General features: G+C 42.8%; 1 protein-coding gene across 1 annotated transcript in view; it reads right to left on the reverse strand.

Moving 5' to 3' along the window:
• LOC124721700 overlaps nt 1–12,712 on the reverse strand; it is a 196,326-nt gene that overhangs the window by 36,560 nt on the left and 147,054 nt on the right. Inside the window, exon 3 of the mRNA XM_047246787.1 lies at nt 6,265–6,407. Coding sequence (XP_047102743.1) covers nt 6,265–6,407 — 143 coding nt within the window. The remainder of the gene's footprint in view (nt 1–6,264; nt 6,408–12,712) is intronic.

Genomic DNA, 12,712 nt, shown 5'->3' on the forward strand with positions numbered 1-12,712 from the left:
GGGTGACATCAAGTTCAATGTGTACAAGGTTCAAATCAGTATCCTGCCTATGTTGCACCATAGGATTGTGGAGGCAGTTACCAGTAGCACATATGATCAACTACCGAACGTTTCCACAACTGTGGAGGAAAGGTGGACGTTGCTATATTAAACATGTGCTTCAAGAAAATGAATCTTTACTTTTAGTACACCCCGTAGATGTAGACTACCGCTCTCTTGCGATTTTTCTAAATTTAATAGAACTGTTTTCACTGCGTCTCCCGACGCTCATAGCCTCCCATGATGGAAGTATGCAACTCTGTCACAGAGAGCTGGTCCTTTACTAACCGACAACTGCGTTCTTTCTAACTTTACCACAGAAAACTACAATGTGAACGTTCAACAACAAAGGTATTTTTCCTCGCTCTTACTGGTGCTAGCGGTCATGGAATAGTTGGGAAAAGGGAGGGGGGGGGGTAGGAGGAGGGGATGTAGAGACCCAGCTTCCCAATATTGTGTAGGTGAGGGCACTTCAAGCTCGCTGCGTCAGGATGACTGTTTCCGCGAACCTAATCTCCTGACAGTGTAGGTGCACGACGCGCAATGGAAACACCGTAACAATGGCAAGCGATCAGATTCTATGCTGAAATCAACTGAAGTCCTACCGACAGCTATCAAACGAGTCAACATGGCTGTGGGGACTCTGCATTGCCGTATCTTCAAGTTTCTGGGTGGCTGAAGTTGTGTCGTTGGAAGGGAGGGGGGGTGGCGTAGGGAAGTTCTGAAGATCCATCCGTGAAAAGCCAATAGCCAGAAAAAATGACGTAATTTATGTTGTGATCGTTGATCTCTGAACACTAACCATCGAATCAGCACTTGGACAATAGCGAGAAAAACAGTGCACTATGACAAAATATTAGTAACATGCTTCGTACATTATTTTGGCGGCCTTCAGAGATATGGCAGTGAGAGGAGGAAAGGAAAAATGAGAGAGAGAGAGAGAGAGAGAGAGAGAGAGAGAGAGAGAGAGAGAGAGAGAGAGAGAGAGAGACGTCTTTATGGAGACATGAGCAGAAAAACAGAAATGGAGCAGACTTGTGGTTGTGCCCTGTAGCTATGGAAGTAATGGAGTCTGGTATATTGAGGAAACTGCTCTGTCAGAAAGAGAGAGCCAGAAAGTGATCTCATAAGCAACCCTCGGGGAACTGAAAGAGTCCTTCAGATTACTGCCCCCCCCTCCTCATATGTCTATAGTGTCATATGGGTCATACTAGCCACGGCAGATTCAGCAGTACAGCGGAAAGCCATTATTGCTGGTCTGGCCGCTAATTGGGAGGCGGCGTTGTGTAAACACTAGAGGAATCCAGGCAGGATAAGCTTTATGGTGAATTTATATTATCCGCCGCCGCCCCCCCCCCCCCCCACACACACACACACACACACACACACACACACACACACACACACACACACACACAATATTAAAGTACTTCAGACTGGAAGTAACGGTAAATGGTGGTGTGATAACTTCTCGTCTGCAAACTTTTAACCTACATTTCGCTTCTGTCGGCGCCCAAGATACGAAGAACGAAATATCGAAATTTTTATAGTTTTAACTTTTTTTACGATAATTTTAGACGGACCATGAAAGGACAGTACAGATTCTCGCAGCTTCGAATCCTGCCTCTGGCATGGATGTGTGTGATGTCCTTAGGTTAGTTAGGTTTAAGTAGTTCTAAGTTCTAGGGGACTGATGACCACAGATGTTAAGTCCCATAGTGTTCAGAGCCATTTGAACAGATTCTCGACGAGGACTGTAACTGTACGCACGTGACTGCGACCATCTGTGTCAACCTGTGACTGCGACCATCTGTGTCAACCTGTGACGTGCGAGAGGCTTCTCGCGTCACAAAGATACAAACCACTAAACATACGGATTAGCTCCCTTCATACACTCTGAAAGCTTCAGCGCACAGTGCTTAGTAGTTGATTCCGTTCCTCATGGTGTATCACGAAATAGTTTTGAATGAAAACAAAATCAACTTCGAAAATGTATACTGGGGTAGGGCACACGCATTTGCGGTGGCATGGCGTTATGTTTCGGTGGGGCAGTCTCCCTTAATTCTACCATCTGAAACACCAAATTCCATTAACACGTGAGCATAACAGATGATTTAAATAAATCACCGATGATTGGTAAAGTCTCAATTTATGAAAGTAATGCGGTTTTCATGTCAGACTGTCAGTATAAACGTCGCCTTCATTTTTCAGTTGTCGCTTTCACTTTTAGTCATCGTTTTTCTGTTTCTTTTTTTTTACTAACTGACACGACACTAACTACCGCTATCTGTATGGAGTGAAGGAAGTTTAAAGTAACGCCTAGTCGACGTGTACTTCATTACAGAACAAATACTAGTCGAGTTTAATGCTGTGAGACGCTGTTAGACGCTGTTAATACAATTTTGCCATTTTAAATTCTGACTGACTACGTACGACGTGCTTCTTTGTAATCGAAATCCATCCGATACCCGTTTGAAAATTTACACACACCTAAGTGACTGTTTCAGCCTGGCAATGTGTACGAAGCCAAAGCAAGCAGTTGACAATGAGGTTTCTTAACGGCAACAACAGATTCTTAACAAGGCAAGAGCGATTACCGAACAAACCCCGACCAACAAAACTAAGGAACAGTTCAGAGGAGTGATGGCTGAAGCCTTTGAAATGAGGACAGGTATGAGACAAGGAGGAGGACTATCGCCACTGCTCTGTAACTGTGTTTTAGGAAGGAGTTTCCAAGAATGGCGGAAAACAATTCATGGATAGAAAATGGGGGAAGCCAGACTACAAGTATATGAATCTTACAGTCGACTGTCTAGCCTATGCAGGTGGAGCAAGTGATGTTTTCAGACTCACTGGATACGGCAGCACAACAACCAACTGAAGAAGAAAGAAGCGAAGGCTACGCTTCAAATCTGCATTGAAACGACGCACTTTATGACAAACAGAATCGTCGCCAAGACGAAGAAGAAAAAAATTAACCAAACAGAAAACTAATTACTTAGGTGAATGGGTAGAGTCTAACCTGCCAGAGGAAGTAGTCTTCGTGCCACCCACTAACATGGCCTCCCAAATTAAGGCATCTGGAATATGAGACCTATATCCTTAAACGCAAAATTAGACACTACTGCACTACTAATCGACCGGAGGCTCTATATGCGGCAGATACTCTTACAATTGACGAGAAAAGTGTAATGGAGAAACTTTAGGCCAAAGAAAGAAAATCTGAGAAAAATTCTGGTTTCCATAAAAGAAAACAGTTAATACAGAAGGTGACAACCATAAACTATTACAAGACACGCAAAGAAGGTGAATGACAAGATTCGGAAAAAAGTAAAAAATTGCCTTTTATGGTCATGTGACAATGGGTCCAGGAAGTATATTTAAAATGTTATGAACCCACTTTCAAGATAAGAAAATCAGAGGGACATGGCTCAACGAAGTTGAAAAGATCTACGAGAACTGGAAATATCTCCTGAAGATTTCCAGGAGCGTGATCCGCTGGAAAGACTACACACAGAAATGTTTCCAGGAAAACCCAAGCTGAAGAAAAGGAAAGCGTGGATGCAAGAGAGGAAATAACGCCGGAAACTAATGCAGGAACATTGGGCAGCAGTTAAAGCTCGGGAGAAGTTTAACTGACGTGGTCCCTAGTTGATCGAAAGAGAGGAAGAAGCATTTCAAAAACGTTTCTGAAAATTTGAGAAGGATTGAGTTGGTGCACGAGTTCTTGGCGTTATTCCATGAGATTAAGAAACAACAGATACACATAGCAAAGACTCAATAATATACACTATGTGATCAAAAGCATCCGGACACCTGGCTGAAAATGATTTACAAGTTCGTGACGCCCTCCATCGGTAATACTGGAATTCAGTATGGTGTAAGTTCAATCAGGTGCTGGAAGGTTTCTTGGGGAATGGCAGCCCATTCTTCACGGAGTGCTGCACTGAGGAGAGGTATCTATGTCGGTCGGTAATGCCTGGCACGAAGTCGGCGTTGCAAAACATCCCACAGGTGTTCTATAGGATTCAGGTCAGGACTCTGTGCAGGCCAGTCCACTACAGGAATTTTATTGTCCTGTAACCACTCCGCCACAGGCCGTGCACTATGAACAGGTGTTCGATCGTGTTGAAAGATGCAATCGACATCCTCGAATTGCTCTTCAACAGTGGGAAGCATGAAGGTGCTTAAAACATCACTGTAGGCCTGTGCTGTGATAGTGCCATCCAAAACAACAAGGAGTGCAAGCACCTTTCATGAATAACACGACCACACCATAACACCACCGCCTCCGAATTTTACCGTTGGCAATACACATACTGGCAGATGACGTTCACCGGGAATTCGCCATACCTATACCCTGCCATCGGACTGTCCGTTTGTGTACTGCGATTCTTCACTCCACACAACGTTTTTCCGATGTTCAATCGTCCAATGTTTACGCTCCTTACACGAAGCGAGGCGTCGTTTGGCATTTACCAGCGTGATGGTGGCTTATGAGCAGCTGCTCGACCATGCAATCCAAGTTTTCTCACCTCCCGCCTAACTGTCATAGTACTTGTAGTGGATCTTGATGCAGTTTGAAATACCTATGTGATGATCTGGATAGATGTCTGCCTATTACACATTACGACCCTCTTTAACTGTCGGCGGTCTGTCAGTCAACAGGCGAGGTCGGCCTGTACGCTTTTGTGCTGTACGTGTCCCTTCAAGTTTCCACTTCACTATCACATCGCAAACAGTGGACCTAGGAATGTTTATTAGTGTGGAAATCTCGCGTTCAGACATATGACAAGTGACACCCAATCACCTGACCACGTTCCGAGTCCGTGGGTTCCGCGGAGTGCGCCATTCTGCTCTCTCACGATGTCTAATGTCTACTGAGGTCGCTGATATGGAATACCTGGCAGTAGGTGCCAGCACATTGCACCTAATGTGAAAAACATATGTTTTTGCAGTTTCCGGATACTTTTGATCACAGTGTATTCTCCCACACTACTTCCAGCGGTCTGCCGACGTTGGAGTAACTTCCCGATTCCACGACTAGAATCACGTGGTTCTGAGGCGTAGAACTCTTCGAGCGAGGTTCGTATTGCATTTTCACCCGCCAAGGAGGTTGCTTGAAGGTTGCTCGACAGAGCGGAAAATGTGAAAATTTGAGGGCGCAAGATCAGATGATTAAGGTGGGTGTGGAATGATTTCCCAACCAAACTCCTGCAAAGTGTTCTTGTTTCTTTAGCGGAAAGTGGGCTGGCGTTATCAAGGAGTAGCATCACTTCAAGTCTTGCAGGTCGTTGTTCTTGGATTGCGTCTTCAAGACGTCTAAGTTGTGGACAATAAATTTCGGCAGCGATCGTTACACCTCAGGGAAACAATTCGTAGCATTCCACACCGTCGCTGTTCCACCAGATACATAACATCTTTTGTGGATGCACGCGGGTCTGAACGCGGAGCTGCTGCTTTCTTTGGGCTAAACCATTCCTTTATTTTTTCCTTATGTTAGCATAAAGACACCATTTATCGTCACCAGTAACGATGTAGGATATGAATGGTCGGTGGTGTTCACGAGCCGACTGATGAGCTAATAGAGATGCAGATATGGTCACCCGCTGGTTTTTGTCATTTTGGCTTAGAACATGCGGTACTCATACACCTCATTTTTGAACGTTCCAAATCCAGCCAGCTCACCAGTTTGCTGAAAATATCGTTAAAATCTAAGTCTGGATTCTTTCTACTTTCCCGATTTCTATTGCATTGTAAAAGAACGTACTCTGTACTCCTGCCCCCAAGCCTGTGTACTCTTACCCAACGGCATGGGGTAAGAGTACGTAAAATTATTTTTTAGGAAAACTTATTAGTCCCATAAAAAATATGGATGACAAACTTTTACACAACGTTACCAATATGTCTACGGGTTGCATGCATAACTTTTATAATACTGCTGCAAATTATTAAAAATATTTAGGAAACCAAAAATGCGTACTTTTACCCCCACTTACCTTTCTATTTTGACTGTCGCTGGCAAATATAGGAACCCAACTACAAGCTTATAAAAATATGTGCAGACATTCAAAAACAAAAAACTTTAAAATGCAACGTCGCTTAGGAAAAGAACATTTTCATTTCTACGAGAACGAACAGACCGCATTTCATATACTAATAAGCTACGAACAGCACAGGTTTTAGATAATTTGAGTGTTAATCTGTATTGTAACTGTTACTCACCTTCTTTATAATTTCCATCCTGACATATTTCCTTAGTGACTGTTACTGTTCCAGAGTACAAGTGCATGAAGTGATCACGCTGCAGCTTAGTCATGCACTGTTGAGTGTACACGTCGACACAATTCAAAGAATTCATCAGATCCCTGCAAAATGTCAATGTCTCAAGTTAATATGCAGACTAGAGCAAATGAATCGCAACAAACACTACAAGGCACTAATGTATCATAGTTTTGTAAACAATCTCTTTCGTTGAAACTGAACATAACATACTGCACTTTAACGTAACACTTTGCTGTTGAAGTACCCAATGTGAGTGCTGTCCATTTATATTTCAATTTAAAGTTTTTATAGCATTAAACCGCGCCAAGCACTTAGAAATTAATTACAGAATACTGGGGTTTTATTTTTGGTTACAGTCATACGTTAATTATTCTACTATAAAAAAATTGGCGCGCGCGCCACACACACACACACACACACACACACACACACACACACACACACACACACACACACCTTTCCATAACGTGAAGCCGCCGATACAGCTGCATTCTTGGCTCATTTTCAGCGCCATTTGAACGCTAAATTGCCGTGCTGACCTGGGTTAGGTATTATTATACACTAGCAATTCTGCAGCCATAAATTGCACAGTTGACCGGATGCATCATCATAAACTGTCAATGGCACATACAAGCCTATTGCACACGCTTGTTACGGTAGCAGTTTGCACACAATGGGTCTCTGGAGAGTACGCGTGCCCATGAACATACGTAGACGGGGGTTCTTGAAATCGCCGCGCGCACACACACACACACACACACACACACACACACACACACACACACACACGAGAGAGAGAGAGAGAGAGAGAGAGAGAGAGAGAGAGAGAGAGAGAGAGAGAGAGAGAGAGAGAGAGGGGGGGGGCAGCTCCACAGAGCCATTTAATGAAACAGCAACACCACATTTATCTAATTCGTAATTAAAACCAAACAAAAATATTTTTATAATAATTTCAAAAGTAAAGGAAAATGTGGCGCAGAGATTTTTGTATTCGTCCTCTAGGGAACCTCATTTTTGATCACATTTTCTCCGAGACAGAACAGAAAATGGAGTGTCAAACTTCATTAGCCGTACTTCGTTAGGTGGCGATAAAATGCTATTAAAGTGTCCGATGTCGCTCTCTGAGCGCGCTGCAGTCCCACTATCCGCGTACATGCATCTCATGTTTCTGCACGTTTTCAACTCTGTTTTTATCAGCTATTAACCTTAGCAGTACCAACGCATTTTCCATTATGTGTAATACCGAGGGGATAGCACTATGCTCACCACAAAAATTAAAAAACAAATGTGATTACTTGTTGACTTTTATTAACAACATATTTAAGTTCGTCCTGATGCGCACTGCAAAAAGTTTAAGAAGTACAAATTGCGTTAACTGTCCTTGACTTTGTCCGCACATACCTTTTAAAGATGCATATACATGTGTAAGAAGGGTCCTAAAACTGAAAATATGAGTATGACATTTGTTGCAGAAAATCACATTCGCTACTAAGACATACTTTTGAGTTACGTTTCACTCGGAAATTTAAAAAATAAGGAATCTGGCAAAAGAAATTAAAAGAAATACAGTTTTTTCAATATTTTTAAAGTATCAAGTACATGACTAGATCACAATATTTTCAAAAGGTAGCGATAAAGTAACTGCAAAATGACTGCATATATGGACTGAGACGCATGGTCTAAACTTGTTTGTGAATCCCAGCCCTTTGTGAAATTTTTTCCTCTTGAGGGTATAATTTTTCTAACAGACGTTGACGTTGGTACTTTTCTGCAGATATTTTCAAACTACTTCATCACAGGTTTTTCTGCTCATGATTCATTGGTATGAATATTTACCGTCCCATAACTCATGGTGAACTTAGGAATAAATGATAAAGTGAGCTGTTTTATTCATTACTATTCCCAAAGAGTACATACTGACTATCTCGTTGTTTTACTACTACTACTACTACTACTACTACTATGCCACAAGAGCCGACGTCAGTTCATTGCCTCACCCTGAACCCTCTTCCATTGCTCTGTTTCTGTCCACCTCTGTTTTGGTCTACAAAGGGGTCTTGTCCCTTGCGGCTTCCCTTCCAGCACTGCCTTCACCATCCGGTTTTCTCGTTAGATGTCCCGACCAATCGATTCTCTCTTACAGCTGTAACGTCTAGTTCACTAAACAGTGTGTGAATTTCTGTTTTCCTTCTGAAAATTCCGTTTTCTACAAATTTCCAAAGTTTTCTTAACGTCGTGTTTTGGTAGGTCATGTTTTCCCTCCTCCTCGCTTAGTGACCATATTTCAGCCCCATACGTTAATACCAGTCGCACAATTGTCTTGTTCGTATGCTACTGAATAGTTTGCCCATTTACAACAGAAACCTCTGCAGATTTTATCTGATTCATGATTTCCTTCCCCGTGTTGTTGTTCGCACTGACAGTATTGCCTAGACATCTGTAGGACGTAGTGGTGGTAGTATAATTTTTTCATAATGTGTAGCCACAGTCACAATATTTCTTTAAAGTCAGTATCGCCATTAGACTTTTTTTATTTGCAGTGTTACATTTACACAATCATGATTTCGGCTTTTAAGATCCATTATAAAGTGTTTTAATGATATACAGTGCCTAAGATGGCGTACTGTCGTATTTAAAATACACTATTTTAAATACGACAGTATGCCCTTTTAGGCACTGTATAACATTAAAACACTTGATAATGGCACTTTAAAGCCGAAATCGTAATCGTGTAAATGTATCACTGCAAATAAACAGTCTAATGGCGGTACTGACTGTAAAGATGTGGTGGTAGTATGTTCCTATGGGACCAAACTGTTGAGGTCATCGGTCCGTAGGCTTACACATTACTTAATCTAACTTTAACTTACGCTAAGACAACACACACTTCCATGCCCGAGGGAGGACTCGATCCTCCGACGGCGGGAGCCGCGAGAACCGTGGCAAGGCGCTTCAGACCACGTGGCTAAGGACTTAGTCTTATTAAACTCCGTATCTTATACTGAAGGAGTTTCCTCCGTTTCCTCTGCATTGTTTGTTACAACCATACGTTGTTTTATCTTTATTGATCCAGAGACCCCTCAGACACTTTCTATGCCTACCTTGTTAGCGCTTTAGTACGTATTAGTTCATCTTCCTCCTCATCGGCAAAGCAAACAGATTCACTTGGCCACAAAATTTACACCTCTTAAGATGGATGACGCTCGTCTTAGCGCCTCTTCCAATATCAAATTAAAGAGGCTGAGAGTTTCCCTATGTGACACCTGTCCACAAAGAAAAACATTCAGACTCCCCTTCTTCAATCCTCGCTTTACACTTTGTTTTTTAACTGCACATTCTGGTTAGTCTAATCAGTTTCGAAAATACTCTTGGTTTTTCCATTATCCTCCATATGCTTTCTGTGTAGACACTATCATAGGTTTTCTTTAAAGCTATAAATACGGATTATGCCTTCTTATCAAATTCCTACATCTTTAATTACTTGTCTGAGAAAGAGCATTTAGTCCGTCGTTGGTGTGCCGTTTCGAAATCCGACCTGGCGTTTCAAGTATTCGTCTGTATATGGTAACAGCCTTAGTTAACAGACGTAGGCAGCTGCAGTCAGGCAACCGCTTGACACTGCTCCAATGCCAGTTGCATGCCTGCAGATGTCTAGGACTACTTCGCAGGTTCTCTCTGTAAAGGCAGATTTTTAAAATTCTCAGTAAATGTGGGAGGGTGTCAACGAGGGTGTTGCCGAACTGGGTGTCTTAGAGGGACCCTTCGCCATTTTTTTCACGTGTGTCTCAATTTCGTATCCACCCAGTATCACGCCGCAGGAGGTCGTGACATACGAAAACTGAGAAAGTATAAGCTCTCACATTCAAATTTCGTCGAGCAGTGATGAACGGTCCCTAGTGGTACCAATCTGTTCATGAAAGCAAAAATTGCTATCTCACTGCACTCCAAACGAATACGATTACACACTAAATGGGGCTACAGCCCCGTAATGCCCTCAGACGGGTTTAAACGCCCGAGGGTGTCAGCAATGTCAAAGGTTGAAGAACGGCGAACTGCCACGCGCGAACTGCCGCGCGCGAACTGCCGCGCGCGAACTGCCGCGCGCGAACTGCCGCGCGCGAACTGCCGCGCGAATCGACCGCGAAATGAGTGGGAATCAACGCCACAAGGAAAGGGGTGGTTTCATTGACGTCTTATGCCAAAACCTAAGCCTTTTCGTGTTGCTTCTGAGCGGCGTTGTGTCTGGAATGTTTTCCTCGGCCACCCATAAGAAAACCGCGTGATGTCAACAGTGGGCGTCGCGGTTCTGACCTCCATCGTAGAGTTGTCAAAAGATGGCGTGACAACATTCCCATCGTGCGATAGGTCCACAGCGGCGCTGGGCAGAATAACTGAAATTTGGTGCTAATATAACATCACTAGCTCACGTTACACGTCACATGAACTTTAGAGTCCTGGCCTTTTTTTCGCATGTGTCAACACCTTGCTCTTTCAAGCGTCCTTGAGTCCGAGGGTGACTTGGGAGGGCGGCACACTTTTGCACCGTTACAGAGGAAGGTTGTAGGTACCTTTGACCGAAATTTCAAACTTACGTGACGCAATGGGAGGCAATTTCAAAAAACGCCTTTTATAGTGCTGTCGCTGGTTGGGATCGCTCCGCAACATCCAGTTTCATCGTTGGAAAACTAATATTGATGTAATAGTGATGCTATGAATGATGAGCAATTTCAACTGTAACTACAAGAAGGCGAAATGACGAAGCCGTCTTTGGGAGGGACGATTAAATGAGTCGACTCATTACACGTTTATATTACAACAAATCCACTTTTAGAATTATTTCAGTTACAACAAGCAAACGTAGCTCGTAGCTAACAAAACCGGGCTAATAAGTTACTTAAAATTTTGGTGCTCTGTATGGTTGATAGTGTCTTCAAAGTTATTAAATTCATAATGCAGTGTGGTAATACGAAGAAGAAATGGAATGTAAAATAGCAGTACAGATTAATGTCGCTGGGTGATCATTTTATTTAAGAAGTGAGAGTCACTAACACATCTAAACCGCCCCCAACAGCTTAAGGAGCAGGTCCAGCTTAATACAGAGTATTGTAACTTTTGCACCATGTGTCTTGTGAGCTAAAACTGATGGCGGATACTGACCAATTTCTGAAACTGCCCACTTTTCAACAAATAAAACGCATTTAGTCAACGTATTGTGTAAAGATAGGGCTACACTCTCTGATCGAAAGTATCCCTGCGTGACGCGGAAGTTACTAGGTGGCACAAGAGGCGAACCTGCTAGTCTAAAGGCAGGCGAGGAATACTGTGTCGTCTTACACAAGCAGTAATAGCACAATGGATCGGTGTGGAAAATTCAGTGTTTTCGAACGTGGACCAACCAATGGCTGCCATCTGAGGAACAAATCCACCAGGGACATTTCAATCCTCCTAAAGCTGACCAAGTCGACTGTTTGTGCGCCTGTCCGACATGTCTTGTGGCTGACGGACGTAAGATATCTAGCGCTTTGAGTGCTTACATATCGGTCAGATGTGCCAATCAGATAACTTTGATTCCAAAAATGAGGGCAAGAAATCTCTCGAAACATGTCGCCATCGTAGCAGTCCTCAGTTCTAAGACTGGTCTGCTGCTGCTCTCCACACTAGTCAATCCTTTGCACGTGTCTCTGTCTACCTTATTTGTTCCTTGATCTACCCACCTGATCTTTAGCATTCCTGTAGCACTACATTTCGAAAGCTCTTCTTGGCTCAGTTGCTTATCGCCCTAGTTTCGCTTCCGTATACGGCTACACTCTACGACATACCTTCACGAAAAACTCGCTAAGACAAATTTATATTCAATAATAAACCTCTTTCAGAAACGCTTACTTGCTACTGCCAGTCTACATTTTACATCCTTTCTACTTCGGCCGTCATCAGTCATTTTGCTGCCCAAATAAAACTTGGGGACTACTTTGTGTGTCTCATTTCCTAATATACTTCTCTCGGAATCTTCCGTTTTAATTCGTCTACGTTCCATAACACTCGTTTTGTGATTATCGCTGTTTAATAATCTCTTTTCAAGACACTAACCATTCTGCGCTACTACTATTAAAAGTTTATTCCCATCTGATAGAATTAGAACTATCAGCGAACAAAGTTAGTTTATTTTTAATCGACGTCAATTTCTTTTACTGCTTACACGATGTACAGATTGAACAACGTGGCTGATAGGCTAACATTGTCTCACTCTTTTCCCAACTATTGCCTTTCTTGTCCGACACACTAGATTTCAGCCTGCTTTCTGTAAAAATCGGGAATAAGCTTTAGCTCTATTTTATGCCTGCTACCTTAAGAATTTCGAGGAGAGTACTCTAGTCAATACTATAAAAAG

Source organism: Schistocerca piceifrons, chromosome X, assembly GCF_021461385.2.
Source record: "Schistocerca piceifrons isolate TAMUIC-IGC-003096 chromosome X, iqSchPice1.1, whole genome shotgun sequence".
NCBI classification, from domain to species: Eukaryota; Metazoa; Arthropoda; class Insecta; order Orthoptera; family Acrididae; genus Schistocerca; species Schistocerca piceifrons.